The 22,487-nt window shown below is 47.0% G+C and overlaps 1 protein-coding gene across 1 annotated transcript in view; it reads left to right on the top strand.

Annotated features, from left to right (window-relative positions):
- The window catches only part of LOC142584923 (solute carrier family 35 member F2-like), a 129,255-nt gene that overhangs the window by 86,420 nt on the left and 20,348 nt on the right, over positions 1 to 22,487 (top strand). The window contains exon 2 of the mRNA XM_075695271.1: positions 19,131 to 19,240. Coding sequence (XP_075551386.1) covers positions 19,131 to 19,240 — 110 coding nt within the window. The remainder of the gene's footprint in view (positions 1 to 19,130; positions 19,241 to 22,487) is intronic.

Below are 22,487 nucleotides of genomic sequence, written 5' to 3'. Positions count from 1 at the left end.
TGCCTGATATTTATTTTTTCCTCCTTGCGGTATTTTTTTTGCGCCGTATTTGAATGGGGTCCCTCTCTTTTCTATCTTTCCTTTTATTCGCGCGCAGCACGAACAGCCACTGTTCGCAACTTTGGCATAGCGCGCATACGTATCTTGCCACTTCTTCTCAGCTTCGTGCTTCCCCCAAATGTTGGCGCCGAGCGCTTGCTTCTGTAATTCTATGCAGAGCTGATGAAGCTAGTGAGATGGGAAAATTACGTGCCACAGGAAATTACTTATGCTGAAACGCTCCCGGAAAGTTTTGGAAGGTTGCTGCTTCTTTCGGTGACCTGAAAGGTTATGCACTTCTGGAACGAAATATAACGGTTGTAATAATCTGCGCGGTTGATGCAAGTCTACTCGTTTTTCTTTTTTTTTTTTTACGCCGAAGCTTTCTTTGCCTTTCGTCCCATAGTTTCGCATGGAACGGTCAGTCGGTCGCTACTCGGGTTCTCGTCGAGCAATCCTCTCACCCTTAAAAGGAAAGGATGAAAGAAGGAGGTGCGCCCGCAGGTGGTGTTCGAACCTCAGCGCCCCTCCCCCCCCCCCCCCTCCTTCATGGGAGGAGGAGCCCAATGCTCTAAGCATTAGGCTGCAATCTGTTATTTAATTGCTAGGTTTCTACAAGTCAGCATATATCTGGTTGTGGAATAGTGGTTAGCGTTTGGATGTGTTTACCTATTAAGTCATAGCCGCAAGTATACTTCGCTCTTGATAATACCAGCTTGATCTTTCAGATGGTCGCTGCCTGTTGATGATGATTGTGATTTCCATACTATGGCACATACTCGCAATTGAGGATCGGCCAAGAAACAGCCCATAAATTTTAAATAAATACGATAAAAATAAATAAAAGAAACAAGCCGCTATAATATTTGTCACACTGTGTAACACGCGCATGCGCGTAACGCGAGAGGGCATGCGACCGCAACTTTTCTTCACGCCCGAATGCACATGAATGAAATAGGCCTGCGATAGCATTTCGTTGACGGCTTCCTGAAAGCTTCGTATGGTGTAGGTCCCAACGCGCGCGTTAGAACTGCGCATATATATATATATATATATATATATATATATATATATATATATATATAATGTTACGCATGAAGAAAACAAAGACCGGTGAACGTGCTTGCGGTCCTGAGTAGAGGAAAGAAGAAGAGAACGACGCTGAGTTGATTAACCAGCTCGCCGCTCTTGCGTTCACCTTCGTGCGTAACAAAGTATATATATATATATATATATATATATTGTGACGCAGCAGTTATCACGACGTTCATTACGCGTCGGAGATGCGGCGAACCTGCGAACCGACCACGTCCCAAAGCACCGATCACACTCATCAGAAAACCCCACAAGCGACGATGATCATGTACAGAAGACAAATAGCTTAATAAATGCCCACGATATATATATTATTGTATTCTTCCGTCGTTCCAGTAGATTGCGTTTAATGATATCAAATAACAGTGAATGACCAAAGATGGCAGACTTTTATATAGCCCTCCCGCGCTCATTGGAATATTGTATCGTGTTATCGTGAATATAGTATAGTATCATTGTGTTAGTTGCAAGGCCGCAATACGCGAAGCCTTCAAACAGTACGACAAGAGAGAATTACGAGCTCTGCTTCTGACCGAGGTTTATTGTTATATTCCGTGGGATGTATGCAGGGGTACTACAACGTAAACCTATTCGAAACTTTTCTGTTCCAAATTCTGCAATCAGCCCTCCGCGAGTGGTCAAAAACTTTTTTCGACCACTGCCACTTCACCTGTCTATCACGCGACGTCACGAAAACAGTGATAGCTCCTAATCTGATATAACGTGTACACACTGAGTATGCACGATTTGACTGAACAAAAGCAAAATGGTTATTTCTGATTGGACGCCTTTTAGTCATTACCCCTCGGCTATTGGTCAAAAGCTTTCGGGCTGCACCCACTTCCCCTGCCTGTCACGCGACGTCACAAAACCGCAAAAACTCACTGCGTCAAAGTGACGTGTGCGCGTTAAAGATGCATTAATATGCGGAACAAAACTGAATTTTGTTCTTAATAGCCGCAGACTGCCCCGTTCCGAAAGGAATAAAAGATGGCAGCCGCCAATCGCTCAAACCCGTGCTCTCCTGCACCTGCCGGAGAGCATGGGTTGATTTGCGTATAATAAAGGTTTCTGCGCGGCCGTGCAATGTTTTCGAACACTTTCGGCACGTTTACGACCTCATCCTTGCCAACTCTTCTTTCCTGAGGATCCGTTTTAGCATCATTCTTAAGCTTCCGTCGCATGCCGCCGCTATTTTCGACCTGCCACTGCAAGCTAAGCAAGGGAAAGCGGACCAATCGCAGACGCCGGCACAACCTTTTTCATGCGGTTATCGATTTTCAGTGTAGGGGCTCGGCTCCATCAAATCCATCTGCCCTTGAGCGCGCTCCTCGCCTCTCGTCAGCTAATTAGATAAGAGAAGCCGCTCAGTGTAGGCAATGTTATTTGTTTTCAAGCAAAGAAAAGTTGCCTCCTATGAACGAGGAGGGCGTTTGACTGGTCCGTTCAGACAACCCTGCGGCTGACCGGCCGATGCTTGCGTCGGCGGTTAGGCACATTTGACGCCATAAGATTGGAATGAAAACATATTGGAATAGTGTTACGTTATAAGGCTCCAGGTTGACGTGGTAGTTCTGCGGAAGCCCGCAAGGTGGAGAGAAGAAATTATAAAGGGAAAATCAGACATCCACCCGTTCGTAGCAATTTCTACAAAGGAAACCCATACGGGTTCCTCGAAAGAGAAGCCTCAGAGATGAAGAAAAATTCGTCCTGGTCCGGGACTTGAACCCCGGACCACCGCCTTTCCGGGGCAGCCGCTCTACCATCTGAGCTAACCAGGCGGCTAGCAGATGGCAGGGCGAAGTCGAATTTGTCGACAACACGCGATGCAAAGGCAAGTGTTTGACGTAGTAGTTCTGCGCAAGCCCGCAAGGTGGAGAGAAGAAATTATAAAGGGAAAATCAGACATCCACCCGTTCGTAGCAATTGCTACAAAGGGTAGAGCGGCTGCCCCGGAAAGGTGGTGGTCCCGGGTTCGAGTCCCGGACCAGGACGAATTTTTCTTCAACTCTGAGGCTTTCCTTTCGGGGAACCCGTATGGGTTTCCTTTGTAGCAATTGCTACGAACGGGTGGATGTCTGATTTTCCTTTTATAAAGGCTCCAGGTTGGCAGAAAGCAATGCAAGCAAGAGGACCTGTGTAACAAGAGCGTCAAGCAACGAAGCCACAGTATCTCGGTTGTTCTCTTGATTTACCCCCTTGCAATATAAATAATGAACTACCAGCTAGCTCAAACCGTCGTCCCTAAAAAAAAGACAAGAAAAGCTATTATTTTACAGTGTATTGAAAGTAGGTTGCTTGCCGGTTTGATGTATTCGGCCTCGTGAGCTCTAGAATGTTATTGCAATGTGTCAGGAGCGCCTGATTCGTCTTTAGGCGCCTACGAAACGTTAACTGACTAAAACATATTTTAAAGAAATATGCAGATCCAGCGCACATGTTGGATGCTGTGAGAAGCGAAGCTATATACAACGTTTGTGCATAAGTATATCGATGTTCGTGTATGCATGAGTGCACATGCTAATGAAATGAGTGCACGGGTTGTCTGAGTCGTTAGTTTCTCTTTTATTGGGCGTTGTGTGTATGTTTGTTGTTGTGCATATGTTTATTTTATATCGTGACGCTCAAGGAGAACACCGCCCTTGCCAAATCACGACGCGACGCTTCTACGTCATGGTAACGAGTCCTATACACTATTCACTGATGTGTCCGTCGAGGAAGCGACGATTCATGCCAGTGGCTGAAGTTTTCTATATTCATCCATAAATATACTCGGTGAATAAATAACATACTTGAAACCCCAGGGAAGAGCCAAAGAAAGATTCGCTTTAATAATTGCGGATGAAGAACAACAAGAAAAACAAGAAAATATTATGGAGGAAATGTATTCAGATTTACTCCACGGCCCACGATCTTAGAGGGTTTGATCCAGCCGTTGCCGCGCTAATAGCTCCGCAGTAATAATAACTGAGCAGAACTGAAACAACGAAAACCAGATTGCTGAGCGCGCCGCTGAGCCGGCCGGGCGGTCGCCCACCTTCGTGAGGGGAATCGAGGCAGTGGCAGCGACCAGCAAAAGATCGGAAGCCGTTGCAACACCGAGCTTTTCATTTCACCTTAGCCTTCCATCGAACCAGCCGCCCCACCCACCTCGGGTTTATGGCTGCTGCGTCCTCAATCTGTCCTCCAATGTTCTGGCCACACATCCGCCTCCTCTGCCCTTGTTACAGAGCCAGAAAAAAAAAGAAAGAAAAATAAGGAGAGGAGTCGAGAATGACAAAGTAGAAAAGGGATGACGTGGAGTATCTCCGTCTTGACATTGCCCTCGCGTGACAAGCTTAAAGAGCAACGGTAACCGAGAAACGAAGAGAAAGAGGGCGCACGCAATGCTGAAGAACCAAAGAACATAGTGCGAAAAGTTCTGCCATTTAGCTTATCTAGCCTGTAACTCTTGCGGGCATCAATCGTGTCTCGTTAAAGATGTGGAGCACAGACAGAAGCGGCAAAGAGACAACGGCTCACTGGTGTAGGCGATGTCCTGTTCAGTCTCCGTACATCGCAGCGGAAATCGCGCAGCTTCTTTCGCAATTATGGCTCTCATTTTCTTCCTTCTGTCATCACTGTCATGGCGTGATAAGGCCCGTACGTACTTGTCACGCACAACTGTACTTTGCGCAGAATTCTGCCGTCTATATTTAGAGTCCAGCGGCCCTCGCAGTTGTTTTGTCAATGAATTACAGTAAATGAAAGATGGTTGAATAAGCTGAGGGCCGGTAACCACGTTAGTGAGCTCCGACTAGCCACTTTGCACTGCAGTAATGAGGCAAAGGAAATTAAAAATAAAAGATCACAAGAAAAGTTGGAAAGGGGGAGAGAAAGAGAGAAAGGAAAGTTCTCTTGAGTGAGAGGAAGTGAGCACCAACTCTTATAGGCTGTTCAGCCGTTTACCCAGGACTGGTGATTCAAGTGAGCTGACTGATACTGACGTGAAAGTACAGGGCGAACAAAAGCACGAAGGTGGACCCACCAAGACGCCAGCGTGTGGCCTCCGTCCTTTGGACGCATTGTACTTGGCTCCGTACAAGCCGGCCGCCGCGTTTTCCTTAGCACCGTTAGATGCCTTTGTGCGTAGCTGTAATACGAGTACATTTTTAACTAGGAAGCTGTCATAAACGCATACGTTAAAGGACTGTAAATTGGCATAGACGGCCGTATGTATCTACTTGAACGGTCGACAGAAGCAGATATAGGTTCCCACTGTGCTCAGGCTCAACATTCTAGAGCTCGTTTGTTAGTCACTTTTCGGTGCTTTCACTTCGTCCATCTTGGGCAGCAAGCGTTAAAGGTTATTTCTTACTATCCATTTCTCTCTTCTTCTTGGTTGCTCGCTCTAGGATGATTATCTTGCCGGCGTCGCTGTATGTGAGTTCACGTGCAACTAATGTCGTCCACTATTGTGACACGCTCGATTATAGCAGCACACAGAAGTCGAGGGAGAGAACCTAAAATATGAATCGTTACGATTAGACCAAACGTCAATCCTGCTGCGCTATTGTGACGTCAGGGTTTCGCGCTTGCTGTCACTATAATAGTTTAGTCGACGACGCAACACAGGACGCTAAATAGAGAGGAGATTTCGTTACCGGATCCTTTCTCTCTAAACCTCTCTCGCAGGCATCATTGCCGCTGATTAACAAGCGAGATTGTTGTATTTATATGGGAGGTTGTTGTGGCCAAGTACTGCACCAGGGTGGCCAATCCTGCTCTGGTGAGGGATACCGGTTCTGGTCACGGGGATCAGGTCGCACTCCAGGCCTGTTTATGCAATCTTATCAACACGCGAATTTCTTTTTTAATCCGGTGGAAAACTGCGCGGCACCGGGATTCGAACCACGATCCTCTTGCACGTGAGGCGGATGTTCTACGTCTACGCCACCGCTGCACTTGAATCAACGAGCAATAGAAAGAAGAATGATACATATAACGTTAAGGGATAAGAAAAGAGCAGATTAGGTGAGGGAACAAACTCTAGCTAAGGAGATCTTAGTTGAAATCAAGAAAAAGAAATGGGGGGTGGGGCATGGGCAGGACATGTAATGAGGAGGGAAGATAACCGATGGTCATTAAGGGTTACGGACTGGATTCCAAGGGACGGGAAGCGAAACAGGGGGCGGCAGAAGGTTAGGTGTGCGGATGAGATTAAGAAGTTTGCAGGGACGACATGGCCACAATTAGTACATGACCGGGGTAGTTGGAGAAATATGGGAGAGGCCTTTGCCCGGCAGTGGTTGTAACCAGGCTGATGATGATGATGATGATGATGATGATGATGATGATGATGATGATGATGATGATGATGATGATGATGATGAACAAGCGAGTACAGAGTTGTTGAAGGCGGCCCGACAGCATTTCTCTTATAAGAAATATTTCTCTCATTCCCTTGCGGTCATGCCAATTTCGATTCATGTTTTTATCTCTGCACGCACAAATCTGTAAGCGAAAGCACAAAAGAAGGAAGTTGTCAACGAACATTTATGGCTACCCTTAAGTGGTTGTTCTAGAGTGGTTTGGGAATGCTAGAAAGATTGCGTTGTGGACAGAGCCGGCTGTGTAATGTAATGCCAATGTTTGGTTGCAGCTCTGCCTCTACATTCAAAACACTGCAAGATATTCTGAACTTGAGCGTGTTGGTACGAGGGTTGCAATGTGGCCTGGTTGGCAACGCATTTTGAATAGGTGCACGGTAGCGCAATGAAAAGACAAGACAAAAGAAGACACACAGGCACAGACACAGCGCTGTGTGTCTCTCTGTGTATTCTCTTGTCCTGTCTTTTAATCGGGCTTCAATGCACCTATTCAGGATTGTTGGTAGGGTTTCATGACGGAAAAACAGCACGAAAAACGGGACGAGAAAGAGAACAGCGCGTAGCCCGGTCTATACGTTCTTCTCCTGTTTTTTGTTTTTTCGTCAGGATTCACAATGAATCCCGAATTCTGCATTATGCGAGTTCGTCCGGCTTTCGGAGCGTTCTTCAAGGACATGTCGCGGATGTCCTTTGGAAAATGCACCTCCCTGATTGCTCATTTCCTTTTCTTCTTGGCCCCGTATTTATTTTACCGTAATATTACCTCACGGGTAAGTTTCTTCCGGCCCACCTCGCTTCATCGCCGCTGACCCGAACATCTTTGAGTCTATTCGCTGCCTTCTCTTGGTTTGCTTCTCGTCTGGTTTGTGCTGCGCACTTATTTCTTCATCCGTATTTTTTTTTTCCACCACCCTGTTCCGCTCGACAAGCACTCCACGAAATGCACGCTGAGTGAGCGGAACACAGTAATCAGACAGCGCTCTGCACTCGCACAAAGAAAAGAACACAATGAATTGACGGTTGTGTGTTCATTTGAAATGGAGATTCCGCGCCTGCACAAACGCCGCCTGCTCGCTCCGTCGCTCGCGCCGCCGAGAAGAGACCGACCGGAGCGGGTGGAGTAGATTAGAGCGCTCGCAATGCTGAGCGCGCTGCGCTTCGTCTCGTTTTAATTTTACGTAATGTCTTGCTTGTTTTTTTTTTGGTTGTCCTTTACGCGGAGAAAATCAGGTCAAGGAGTGAAAGGTAAAAAAGAAGAAAGAAAGAAAAAGAAAATGGTGACTGCGAAGCTAAACCCTTGTCGCGGGAAATCACGAATTCCGACAAATGCGCTGCCGAAGTTGTGGGTACGTCAGTTATATTTCTTTGCGTTCTTTCACTCCTCTAGCACCGACTTCGGCGCGGGATCCACCGAGATTTCTTTGTTGTCTGTGTTTCTTTTCGGATGAGTGGCTGTGTCGGGTAGAGTGAGTGGGATGTGAGTTGCCAGAGAACAGGAAGAATTTGTTTTTGCACTTAACCCGCAGAGTCTTTTGTTGGTCGGCTGACGCAATTGTCGGAATTCTCCGAGATGCGTTTTGTAATCTCCTTTCAATCTCTGCTGGCCTCGCGCTTCGCCTTCATTACTGAGACTTTCGTACGGTGTACGAGGATTAGGCGCAAGTAATGACCTCCCCCTCATTTTTTTTGTTGATAGAAGTGTGCAGTTCACTGAACTTGTTGCTCATTAATGACTTTCCCGGAACACTCGTACGATTTGTATGGGGCTTTCTGACTGCAGGACTAGCGCTACATGCTAGAGAGAGCTCGCCGGTTGAGCGGCGCCGGTGCACGTGTGCTATCTGTGTTCTTCTCCCGTTTAGTGCTTTCCGTTCCTTTTTTGTTTTCTTTTGCTTTAACTATGACTTTGAAATAGCGGACTGTTAGTCGCCAAGCTTTCCATTCTGTGGCAAGTGATGAACAACAAAGATGACGAGATCAACAAAAGCAACAAGGGTTGTGAAATCTTTCGGCCGTTGCGCGCGCTTCAACGCGTGATGATGGTCATGGTTTGACTCCCACCAAAGGTCGAGGGTTTGAGTGCCTTAACTCTGTCTTAATTGTGCCTGAATTACCTTCGCCTTCATTAACACCAAAGGTCATGGGTTCGACTCCCACAAGTGAGTCGAGGGCTCGTAGCCTTAACACCAATGATCGTGGGTTCGAGTACCTTAACTCTATCTCGTCTCCATCACGTTTCCAAAATAAACCAAGTGAGCGCAGTGGCAGCGCTCTTACGCATATCTGTGATGCTGGCTCCGCAGCAGTGGCATTTCCATTATTGTGCACAACTGCATAGATGTTACTACTGAACCCGAAATCTGTGTATAATTCAGAGTAGAATAAAAATAATTTTAATAATAGCAATAATAAAAACACACCGATAAAGTTTTGGCGCAGGTAATGGAGAACTGCAATTGCGAAATACATCGACACTCGTTCATTGCTGATACCTTCAAGATCACGAGTGACTAGTGAAAAACAAAGCCCGGCTGCGTAACTCAAAAATTCCCACGAAGTTTGTATAACGGTGTTTAAAAAGCACCGTCCAGTATAAACTTACATCGAGCCCTTCCCTGCAGCTTGTTCTTTAGCAGAAACGCAAACGTACAACGTAGAGTTGTCACTAATCGGTAGTGTGGTGCTTGAAAAAAAAAAATCATGAGCCGTTCCACTCTGCGAAGGTGGATGATCAGCGAAGCTATTTTGCATACGACGTAGAGGTGACACAGGATTTTGAACAAATGGGCGAGCACATTTGTTGTCTTTATCTGTGCTCATCGCGACGATAGGCATGCACAGACATTTTCTCTGTCACCTCTGTTATTATTATTTTATTTCAGTGATATTCGCGTATAGACCAGGCTCCCGAGGAGCAACGCGCCTACGAAGAGCGACGGCAGGAACAGAGACGAGAAGGCAGTCGTCGCCGGCTGGCGCCAAACACCACCGGTGAAGATCGTGCACAAAATGTTGAGCGCCTGCGGGACCTCACTCTTCGTAGCGGCGCTGCTCCTCGGGAGTCCGTACTGTACGCTGCCTCCCTGTATAACAGAAGTGAAATTGAAAACGGAGAATGGCGGCTTGTATTTCTGATCTTAAATGTACATTCATGCGAAGGACGAGACTGCTAAGTCCCGAGGAGCCGGAGGAAGCCAAACACGTGTGACGTTTCGACGGCCCCGCCACCACGGGAGAGCGGAAGGAAAGGAAACTAGTTAGGGCGGTGCGAAAGTAGACGTGGCCGACGCGGGTCGGCTTCTTGGGTTATGGTCCGATCGTAGTATCTGTTCTTACCCTTTTGCCTGCTACCTCTTTGGCAAGGTTTATGTACGGGCTAGCTGGTGTTCCATTTCAGACATCACTTACAGCGCGTACATAGACAGGGATCAAAGGGACGACGAAGACAAGCGCTTGTATTCGTCGTTCCTTTGGTCCCTGTCTATGTACGCGCTGTAGGGTGATGTTAGCTCTTTGAGTTTAAGGTGTGACCTGGGCAGTTTAAGGACGCGTTACAGGTCCGGAGCCCGCAACCCGAAGTCCACAGGGGCATGTGCCATTGCGCTTGAACCCTTTGTGCACTATCGCCAGGCTCGACACACATTTTTGTCGACGCAGAACACATGTGCATGGCAGCCTAGCCATAAACAGCGTCGCTGTGAAAAATGCGTTGCACTCGTGCTTTGAGAGTCACAGTGTGAAAGGCGAGTTCTAGGCTTGGCTGTTTATAACCGGCGGTTAAAAGGACGTTTTTCTGAAGCTCAATGCTTAACCCCTCCCCTTGCGCTGCTATTCAGTTACGTGTGCCAAAATGGCGGGCGCTGCAGAGCGACTATATTTTTGCCCAGTTCCTTCCGCTCAAACTCATTTCGTGCGTTCTCAGCTGGCTGAGTCTCTCGAGTAGCTGGGCGCCGCCGTCGCCATGTGACCACGCGAACTTGATCGCGCACGCATAACGGTGCACGCATTTTGACTGTCTCACCAACAGTATTAGTAGCTAAAGACGGCACGCGAGTTAATGAAACGTACCATATAAGAAAGACTGTAGCTGCATACCAGTGATGCATAGCTTCTGTTATATCATTTGAAAACGATTTTACTGAACTGCTGGTTGTCTGCGCGTGCGTGTATTTGTGTCTTTATTCTTGTGTCGGCACCCTATATAAGTCAATTGGCAGTGCCGGCAGTGCGTTGTCAGTGCGTCTTCCATTTCGCCGTGATGTGGTTTTGCGCCAACCCCGTGTCACCTGGTGCGGAACATTACTTCAGCGAAGGTCGCTCGGTCCCTTGGGCTTCGTTTGCCAAGGCACACTGGATTTAGTAACAACCCCGATGCTGATATATCTGCAGCAGTGAAGTCGTTGTGTCCTCGAGTTTTCGGTGGCACTCCGGAGAAGACGAGGCCGACTGGTGCCGTGATCGCGAGGGAGCTCGTGCTCTTCACTGGCACTGTAGTACCGTTTGGCAGCTGTCGTCCTTGCCAGTGTACCTTTCTTTGGCCTCATTCACAAAACCATCATTAGCCCCGTCCCGTGGCCGTCATGACACCGACGTCCGTCAAGAGAAAGCGTTTGCTCGCTGGATTCTCTTGCAAAAAAAAAAAATTGCCTGGCGGCGATGCTGGTCGTAGCTCTTCAAGTCTCGGGCATCCCTTCTTTTAGAAGAAACCGTCGAGGAAAGGCTCTCTCCTAAAGCGCGCCTAGGCCGTGACGGTGACGGAATGGGTCGGGTGACGGCTCTGGGAATCGGGCCTTAGACTACAATATATAGCCGTCGAGGTGTGGATGCGCAGGTTCTGCTATATATTATCCGTAACTTCGGGGAAAACCGCAGTGGTTATTTTCGTTTGCTGACGAACCGTGAACCGTGTTTTCAGTCGGTCTTACAGCCGCCGCACAATAGCAAAATGATCTCGCTTCCCGAGACGGAAACCGTTTTTCGTAAACAACCGAGACCGATAGAAATGGAAGTACGAAAAAAAATCTTCGTATTATTCAATGCTTTTCGCCAGTTTTCGTGACTTCATTTTGTCTGCCAAGTGACGAGGAGTACACCATGCCACCTAAAAAGCGGCAACCTCTCCTACTACATCAAATCAAAAGAGAAAGAAAGAAAGGCAGAAAGAATCACAGGGTTTCATGTGTCATCCCTGAGACAACTTGAAGCCGAAAGCCCAAATTCCAATGTATTAAATGTGGATACATGACGTACATATCCACCTAAACTCGCTTAGTTTACTTCGCTTAGTCATCCCTCTTAATCCGCTCTCTCGTAGTCGTAATTCGCTTACTCATCCTCTTAATTTGCTTTGTGATCCCCCTTAATTCGCTTAGTGTACTTCGTTCAGTCATCCCTCTTCCAAAGGCAGAGGGTGCGACTCCAACCCTAGGTCGTGGGTTCGAGTGCCCTAACTTTATTTTAATAAACTGTGCCTGAAATAACATCGCTTTCATTAACACCAAAGGCCATGGGTTCGACTCCTACCAAAGATGGAGGGTTCATAGCCTAAATAACAGCGAATGTCGTGGGTTTGGCTCCCACCAAATTTCGTGGGTTCGAGTGCCTTAACGCTATCCTAATTAACTGTGCCTGAAGTAACTTCGCCTTCATTAACACTAAAGGCCATGGGTTCGACTCTTGCAAATGGTCGTGGTTCGGCTCCCACGAAAGGTCGAGGGTTTGTAGCCTTTTTATACTTTTCGTGCTGCCGACGAGTTTTCGCCCCCCGTAGGCTGACTAATGAGACATATAAGGTTTTCGCTTTGATAAAAAAAAGTTGAGAATACATGCCCACAAAATTTATTCGGTGTCGGCTGTTAAAAAATTAACTCAATAATGCGGCTGTGTTACAAAAATACACATTTTTGTGATAGATGCAGAGGCTTGACACGCTATACTCTTCGTATGCTGACAACGCCTTCATTTTAGAAGGCCCTGATTTATTTGTCTGCCCAGAAGGTCGTCACATGCGGCGCGGTAGTTCGAGGGTTTACGTCCTTTGGATAATTGACGACCCTTTCGCAGCACACCTGTGCGTGAATTGCTCATTAGCGGAATCAGGTGTAAACATTCTAAAGAGTTGCGATACTATTCCAAGAAGTTCTCGGAATACAATTGAGCAAGCAGTAGGCCTAAGATTTACTGCAGTACAAGGAGATCCTCCCAAGACGAAACCGCTTGTGGGAGAGTCAAACAAGGGGGAAAAAAAAGAAGAAATGTCGGGCGCTGTTGTGCGTCAAAATGACAAGCGATTTGTGCTGCGTGACATTCCATTCGCTACTCGACCAACGCATCGTGCTCTGAAGTTTTTCGGTACTCCGTTTCTTTTTGTTCCCCCTTCGCACTTATCTCACGTTTTTCCTGTGGACCGCCCACCGGTTGAACGTCGTATCTCTCGTAACTGGTGGCCTCTTCCTGCCGAAGGTGCCGTGTCATAACGAAGTCCTTGCTGTCCCACATGAGGTGCCTCGACGTATGTCTGACGACCCTTCGCAGTCGCGGCAGGTGCAACGGTGTCGAACGTCGCTGAGTGTTGAATCGCGACCATTTACCGTTAGTCCGCTGGCGTGTTCAGACGGTCGTTGCCTGCTGAGCACGATGTCGCTGGTTCGATTTCTTGCCGCGGTGGCTGCCTTTCAATGGGGGGGAAAGGCAAGAACGCTTGTCTGCTTCAGTTGTTTTATTTCAGTTTCAGAGAAGAAACTGAGGGTGTCGAGAAAGCATCAATAAGAGCCACCACTCAACTATAGCCTTTAAGTTCGCGTTTAAAAACCCCAGGTGACCAACACTAATCCGTAGCTCTGTACTATACAGCGTCTTCTTTAGCCAAAAGGCGATTTGGGACGTTCTATGCCAATCAATCAATCAATCAATCAATCAATCAATCAATCAATCAATCAATCAATCAATCAATCAATCAATCAATGTTGTGACGCGGCCTATGGCTTTCTCTAAGCTTTCCCCAGGGAGTCGGTGCTACTGTGCCTGTTGTAGATGTTTTAACGAGCTGTCTCTGCAACGATGCGCCCCGTTCCCTAATCCCTTCCAGACAGCAGGCCAAAGTGCCGCTACCTCTTCTAGATAAACGTTTTTTTCGTCATCTTCTCATGTTTGTAGATTTTCTAAGCCTTCCTTCTCTCATTCATGCTGCGTCGCCCGCGCACCTATTATAAGCCGTGCTTCGAAATAGTTGGTCCTGGACTAATCCAGCTCATCTCTGCGAGCCAGGCTGCGAATTCTTCCATGCGTGATGCGCGTCCAAGGAAGTCCTTCGGCACTCAAGCTGAAAAAAAGAAGGCCGGTGGGAAAGTAAGACGAAATAATGTAAATAGTAATCCGAAGAAGAACAAAAAAAAAATGCAGAAAGAAGGACGGTAAGAAAGGAAGGCTGCGATTCTGCGCGCACTGCCCTGGGTCCTCCCGAATTCGCTGGTCGTATTCTTTTTTGAGTCTTTTTCAGTTGCCAAATCATACTATTTTTATTTCTCAACTGTGTCTCGGCTGTACTATGCATAAAACACCAACGGCCTGCCGCACAAACAGCGGCCTCATTTCGGTGTGCGGCTTTGTTGATGTCTCGTGTCTACTACACGTGGAATGCTACACAAAAGAAAAAAAAATGTGTAGTATTGCGAACCAGTACGCAAACAGTGAAAACAGTGAAGAAGAAACTAGGAATTGGCAAGAATCAGATGTATGCGTTAAGAGACAAAGCCGGCAATATCATTACTAATATGGATGAGATAGTTCAAGTGGCTGAGGAGTTCTATAGAGAGTTATACAGTACCAGTGGCACCCACGACGATAATGGAAGAGAAAATAGTCTAGAGGAATTCGAAATCCCGAAGGTAACGCCGGAAGAAGTAAAGAAAGCCTTAGGAGATATGCAAAGGGGGAAGGCAGCTGGGGAGGATCAGGTAACAGCAGATTTGTTGAATGATGGTGGACAGATTGTTCTAGAGAAACTGGCCACCCTGTATACGCAATGCCTCATGACCTCGAGCGTACCGGAATCTTGGAAGAACGCTAACATAATCCTAATCCATAAGAAAGGGGACGCCAAAGACTTGAAAAATTATAGACCGATCAGCTTACTGTCTGTTGCCTACAAAGTATTTACTAAGGTAATTGCAAATAGAATCAGGAACACCTTAGACTTCTGTCAACCAAAGGACCAGGCAGGATTCCGTAAAGGCTACTCAACAATAGACCACATTCACACTATCAATCAAGTGATAGAGAAATGTGCAGAATATAAGCAACCGTTATATATAGCTTTCATTGATTACGAGAAAGCGTTAGATTCAGTCGAAACCTCAGCAGTCATGGAGGCATTACGGAATCAGGGTGTAGATGAGCCATATGTAAATATACTGGAAGATATCTATAGCGGCTCCACAGCCACCGTAGTCCTCCATAAAGCAAGCAACAAAATCCCAATAAAGAAAGGCGTCAGGCAGGGAGATACGATATCTCCAATGCTATTCACAGCGTGTTTACAGGAGGTATTCAGAGACCTGGATTGGGAGGAATCGGGGATAAAAGTTAATGGAGAATACCTTAGTAACTTGCGATTCGCTGATGATATTGCCTTGCTTAGTAACTCAGGGGACCAATTGCAATGCATGCTCACTGACCTGGAGAGGCAAAGCAGAAGAGTGGGTCTAAAAATTAATATGCAGAAAACTAAAGTAATGCTTAACAGTCTCGGAAGAGAACAGCAATTTACAATAGGCAGCGAGGCACTGGAAGTCGTAAGGGAATACATCTACTTAGGGCAGGTAGTGACGGCGGATCCGGATCATGAGATGGAAATAATCAGAAGAATAAGAATGGGCTGGAGTGCGTTTGGCAGGCATTCCCAGATCATGAACAGCAGGTTGCCGTTATCCCTCAAGAGAAAAGTATATAATAGCTGTGTCTTACCAGTACTCACCTACGGGGCAGAAACCTGGAGGCTTACGAAAAGGGTTCTACTCAAATTGAGGACGACACAACGAGCTATGGAAAGAAGAATGATAGGTGTAAAGTTAAGGGATAAGAAAAGAGCAGATTGGGTGAGGGAACAAACGCGAGTTAATGACATCTTAGTTGAAATCAAGAAAAAGAAATGGGCATGGGCAGGACATGTAATGAGGAGGGAAGATAACCGATGGTCATTAAGGGTTACGGACTGGATCCCAAGGGAAGGGAAGCGTAGCAGGGGGCGGCAGAAAGTTAGGTGGGCGGATGAGATTAAGAAGTTTGCAGGGACGGCATGGCCACAATTAGTACATGACCGGGGTTGTTGGAGAAGTATGGGAGAGGCCTTTGCCCTGCAGTGGGCGTAACCAGGCTGATGATGATGATGATGATGATGACGCAAACATTTTTTTGTGTCTTTTTTTCTACCTAAAATGGCTGCCTGTGTTTCATAGAAGGCTTTTGCTTTCAGTATTATCTCAGACTATGTGTTTTGGTAATTGTTTTTTATTGCATGTAGAGGTAATCGCTGTAAAGATTCAGCGAACACAATTATTTTTTTGTTCAAACAAAAAAGCAAAAGTTGTGGAGCGGAGAACCCGGCGACGCATTTGTTGCATTTTTAATACCGTAATAAATTAATCATTTATCTTTCGTGGCATGACACGCCTGGCAAAATCTTGAGTCGCTTCCTTTCAACACTTTGTTGCTTGAGCACTTTTAACGATTTCCAGCACCGTCGTTGGTGTCTGCTAGGATGCCCGACGTTTTGGGGCCTCCAAAAATCTGGGAGCGTGGCGCATTGTCTCATGAAGCGGTGTAACTTGATAGGAAAGCTCATTTAGTTTATAAGAACGTCAGATGGCGAAAAGACGAACCGAAAAATGTGCAGGTGAGGCTTGCGCCGTTTCACTGCATTCAAAACAGTGTGCCAGATGACAGGTGTGCCTGAACTTGAAAAGCTGGCGCCATGCGGTCCCTCGTCTAGTAACGCATACATGAACCGGCGGTATATATGTTCTCCAATTAGTTACACAATTTGTGATTTTCAGCTGCTGCGCTATTGTGTTCCAGGCGTAATAAAGAGACTTCAGTAGAGATACGCCTACAGGCTTTATCAAGAAGTTTTCTGTTGCAAATGCGGTGTTTGATGGGCTAGTTTTTCTAAAGATATTTCTTTTTCGCGGTTTGTTGTCGAAGCGCGTGAATATTGTCTGCTTATATTGTGTCTTTTCAGTAACATTCGCATATGCGGTTTGATGTACCGTCGCCTTTTGGTGCCTCTTGCATTAACCGCGCAACTCGTGCTATTACATATTTATTTTGCCACGTGTACCGTAGTCGGGAAAGTAAGCAGGCTGATTGTGAACAAAGCTTCCGTTTAGAGGCTAGAACATCGAGTTTAAACAATAATTTTTACACCTCGGTCGGTGTGTCTTTTTGTTTTTGCCATAAGTAAGTTGAAATGCGCAAACTGTCGCTAGTGAGCCTAAATGTGCTTGGTGAATCGCTGCACAAGCATGCAAAAGACAAGAAGCAGAAAATTATGCATTTATCGGAAATCAATGATTGCACCTACAATGCCCACTGTGCGCCGGCGGCGAGAAGAGTCTGGCTAGGGCACGCGTTGTGGTACGCCAATTAGCTTTGTCGACCTAATGAGAGCAGCATTATTTGTCTAATTCGGCCGTTTTGAGCCTATTTATCTCTGCCTGTCTGTCTGTCTGTCTTACCTATTCTCTTACGCCGACCCAATGTCTCAAGGTGCCTACTTGCTTGGGTTGCGAGGTATTTGCGCCCGGTTGTGATGCCGTCGTGCTCGTTCAGTAGTCGTCATTCCAGCATCTTGGTCTGATTGTCTTCACGCTGTCGTGGTCATGGCTTCCTCTCCGACCCATTGGTCCAAATTGTCATACCACCTTTGTCATCTGACTCTTGTCATGCCGCCGCCATCACGCCATTGGCGCGACGCTGTCGTCGTCATACCGTCGTCGCCACGCTGTCATCGTATTGTTGTCATCACTCCAGTAACGCCATCCTATTGTCGTCATGCCGTCGTCGTCACATGGCATTCGTCGTTCCATCGACGGCGATCTTTCTTCGTAATTCTATCGCAAGCATACAGTCATCGTTCAATTGTGATTATGCCGCCGTTATCAGGACATCGTCGTCATTGCGTCGTCGTTGGACAGATACTATCATGCATCCGTTGTCGTATCGTCTACGTCATGCCGCCGTGGTCGGGCCATCGTGGCCATTATAGCGTATTCACCCGATTGTCGTCATACCGTCTTGCTCACGCCATCGTCGTCATACAGTCGTCGTCAGCTAATTGTCTTTATGTCGTCGTCGTTGTCATAATTTTGTCGTTACGTCATAGTGATAACTTACGAATTTATGAGCCTCATTGTCGTCATGCCGTTGTCATTATACCGTCTTTGTCATCCCATCAATACATTTCCTTCCTCGTAAATATATCGTCACTGTGTTGGCGTCATACAGTCGGCGTCACATCGGCATAATCATGGGTGAGCTTGGAAAGCGAGGGCAACAGTAAAGCGGCAACGAAATCGGAGTATGGGGCATATAGCCGAAGGAACGTAAGTCACAAAATTACTACTACACTTGTTAAGTAAACGTCATTTCAGGAATACCGTATGCCACTACATTGTTCGAATTCTATTGGCATTACCCTCGATGGTCGTCATGGGATGAATGCTGTCGCATTTTGAAACGATGTTCTATGTGACTGGGATCCTGGGATTTATTCATCTGCGTCGACTGAACAGTTGACTGAAAACCATTCAATGGACGGAAAAGAAACGTGCCTATCGCCATTGGAATTACGCCTCCAAGACACACCACAGTATTCTTTTGAATAAAGAAAAGCACGGTCAAGTATCAAAACCCCACGATAGATGATAAGGCGCGTTCGAACAATGCGAAGTAGTATTCGGCGCATGCGTTTTCCAGTTAAGAGTACGGTTGCATAACCTGCAGTTGCCGGGAAGTGGCAACTGCGTACATATATATAATGTAAAAGAACTCGCCTAGCAACTGTGATGTCAATTGCGTTGTGATACGCGTTGTGGTATGGTATGGAAATGTCAGTTGCGTTGTGGTATGGAAAGTCCACGCATAGTTAGGACTCCAGAAGAGCAGCGTGAACACGATGAGCGATGACGAAAACAGCAACGTCAGTATGCACAATGGCGTCACGCTCAGATTCGGCAGGACGAAGCTGTTTCTGGCCAAAGCAAGCAACGCACAGTTAGGACGCCCTCTACACCGAACCTTTTAGTTAAGTACAGTGGATTTAGTTGTCTTGCTGTCAATAATTTCACGTAGTGCATTGCTCAATCGTTGAAGGCGTCGTCACATTGGTCTATCGGATCAGATGATACCACAGCTTCGCTGGCCAACGACCTTCACAGCGTGGATTGGAGCCCAACATTCTTTTCTTTAGCCTGTACTTTGTCAGTTCATCATCGGGTGGCTGATTGCACGTCCCGTCTACTGTGTCCTTCGGTTGACATTTGTGTCATTCTTTTAGCGCATTTAAGCGTGTCCCCTGAGACGCACATCTCTACAACTCGTGCCCTTTTTTTTGTCTATTCCGTTTTTCAGGGAGGTGTGGAAGGCGCTGCTGCTCGGTCAAGTTCTGTCGGGCCTCCTCTGTGGCACGGGAGTCACCAGCCAAATCCTGCAGTCGCAGCACAACCTACAAATCCCCACGGGTGAGCACTGCAATGTTTCTCGGCGCTCGGTTTGCTACAGTAACACCGAAGGGTCACGTTCTATCCGTTTAAATCAGTGAATTGCTGCTCTTTCTGGACTTAATTTTTATTTATGTCGCGAAAAAGGTTGCACAACTACTCCCTAAAAATTGGGAGAAAGCTTCTCGTTCGCGGCTTACGTGCCGATAATTCCGCACCTCTGCGTCAGTGTGACGTCACGAATTTTTCGCGTATTTTTTCGTGTCTGCGCAGATTGTCACAGCTTGCTAGAATCCACTTTACACCTTCTTTAGCGGGAAACAATGAACTAAGGTATTTGTAGGTGCTGTTAAAAACTGCGATGTCACGGCTAGCTTGCTCCTTTTTTCCTGACAAACAGTTGACTAGGGGCCCCATAACGTAAAACTATTCCGATATGTCTTTATTCCAATCTCTTGACGTCAAATTTGCGTAACCACCAACGCAAGCACCGGGCGGCTACCCGCAGAGTTGTCTGAACAGATCAATCAAACGCTCTCCTCGTTCATAGGAGGTCACTTTTGGTTGCTTGAAGAACGAATAACATTGCCTACACTGAGCGGCTTGTCGTTTCTAATTGGCTGACAAGAGGCGAGGAGAACGCTCAAGTGAAGAGAGATTCGATGGGGCCGAGCCACTGCACTGAAAGTCGATAACCGGATGAAGAGGGTGGTGCCGCCGTCTGCGATTGGTCCGCTTTCCCTGAAAGTTTGCGGTGGCATGTCGAAAATCGTGGCGGAATGCAACGGAAGCTTAAGAATGACGCTAAGACGGATCCTCAGCAAAGAAGAGTTGGCAGAATCAGGTCGTAAGCGTGCCGAAAGTGCTCGAAAACGTCACACAGCCACGCAGAATGCTTTACTATACGCAAATAAACCCATGCTTTCCGGGTGGTGCCAGTAACCAGTGCTTGAGCGATCGGCGGCAGCCATCTTTTATTCCTTTCGGAACGGGGCAACCTTCGTCTATTCAGAAGAAAATTCAGTTTTGTTCGGCATATTAACGCATCTTTAATGCGTACACGTCACTTTGACGCGGCGAGTTTTCGCGGCTTTCTGACGTCGCGTGACAGGCAGGTGAAATGGGTTCAGCCCGAAAACTTTTGACCAATAGCCGGGGGCTAATGGCGAAAAGGCGTCGAATAAAAAAAACTGTTTTTCTTTTTTCGGTGAAATCATGCATAATCATGTGTGCACGTCATATCAGATGGGGAGGCATCGCTGTTTTCGTGACGTCGCGTGACATACAGGTGAAGTGGGGTAGGTCCAAAAAAGTTTTTGACCAATCGCGGAGGACTGATGGCAGAATCGGAATAGAAAAGTTTGGAATAGTTTTACGTTATAGCGCCCTAGGGTCAGTATTCGCGTACGTCACGTGCGCCATTTGCTTATCCTATTCACACCGTCCGCACGGAAGAAGGGGAGCGACGGAAAATGAAAGGTCATATACGGCAGCGAAGCTCAGTGCGACGCGTCTTCATGCGTGGTTCAGGGGCGCTATAACGTAAAGCTATTCCAAACTTTTCTATTCCGATTCTGCCATCAGTCCTCCGCGATTGGTCAAAAACTTTTTTGGACCTACCCCACTTCACCTGTATGTCACGCGACGTCACGAAAACAGCGATGCCTCCCCATCTGATATGACGTGCACACATGATTATGCATGATTTCACCGAAAAAAGAAAAACAGTTTTTTTTATTCGACGCCTTTTCGCCATTAGCCCCCGGCTATTGGTCAAAAGTTTTCGGGCTGAACCCATTTCACCTGCCTGTCACGCGACGTCAGAAAGGCGCGAAAACTCGCCGCGTCAAAGTGACGTGTACGCATTAAAGATGCGTTAATATGCCGAACAAAACTGAATTTTCTTCTGAATAGACGAAGGTTGCCCCGTTCCGAAAGGAATAAAAGATGGCTGCCGCCGATCGCTCAAGCACTGGTTACTGGCACCACCCGGAAAGCATGGGTTTATTTGCGTATAGTAAAGCATTCTGCGTGGCTGTGTAACGTTTTCGAGCACTTTCGGCACGCTTACGACCTGATTCTGCCAACTCTTCTTTGCTGAGGATCCGTTTTAGCGTCATTCTTAAGCTTCCGTTGCATTCCGCCACGATTTTCGATATGCCACCGCAAACTTTCAGGGAAAGCGGACCAATCGCAGACGGTGGCACCACCCTCTTCATCCGGTTATCGACTTTCAGTGCACAGGCTCTGCCCCATCGAATCCCTCTCCACTTGAGCGTGCTCCTCGCCTCTTGTCGGCCAATTACATACGACAAGCCGCTCAGTGTAGGCAATGTCATTCGTTTTTAAAGCAAGCAAACGTGAACTCCTATGAACGAGTAAAGCGTTTGATTGTTCTGTCCAGACAACCGTGCGGGTGACCACCCGAGGCTTGCGTCGGCGGTTGCGCAAATGTGACGTCAGGAGATTGGATTAAAAACATATTGCAATAATTTTACATTATAGGGCCCCAGTTCACAACAAAGCCAATGACTGTGACAACACGTCCTCCAAGACCGCGGGAAGAGCAGTTCGTTTTCTCTACGGGAACCTAAAAAAATGTAGCATTTAAAATTATTGTAATGGTGCATAAGCCAGCGCGGGCAGCCGAAGAGATTGAATTGCGTAGGCATCATCGCACTGATGCGATACGCCGTCGCATCGTTGCGAAAACCCGCCGTGGTTGCTTAGAGGCTATGGTGTTGGGCTGCTAAGCACGTGGTCGCGGGATCGAATCCCGGCCACGGCGGCCGCATTTCGATGGGGGCGAAATGCGAAATCACCCTCGTACTTAGATTGAAATGCACGTTAAAGAACCCCAGGTGGTCTGAATTTCCGGAGTCCCCCACTACGGCGTGCCTCTTAATGAGAAAGTGGTTTTGGCAAGTAAAACCCCATAATTTAATTGATCGTTGCGAAAAGTGAAGTGAAGTGCAAACGCGGCTCACAAGAGAACGGGAAAAAACGGGTTCTCTTTCTGCTTTGAGGACATCGACGTACAGAAACGACCAAACAAATATTCCGCGCGTTCATAGAGGCAACTCCAGCCCTAGACCTCGTAAATTCAGACAGAGGCCCACCGCACGCACAGAGCGTCATTTATCATCAGTTGACAAAGTTATTTCGCAGTTACAAGATCTACGCGACCGAATTCAGTCTCCATAGATTCACTCATCTCAACGCGCCATGGTCCAGCATGGTACGGTCGACCAGCGTGTTTCAAGTATAA

Source organism: Dermacentor variabilis, chromosome 6 (genome assembly GCF_050947875.1).
Source record: "Dermacentor variabilis isolate Ectoservices chromosome 6, ASM5094787v1, whole genome shotgun sequence".
NCBI lineage: Eukaryota > Metazoa > Arthropoda > Arachnida > Ixodida > Ixodidae > Dermacentor > Dermacentor variabilis.
The sequence above is the reverse complement of the archived record's forward strand: the minus strand, read 5'-3'. Positions and strand labels throughout refer to the sequence as shown.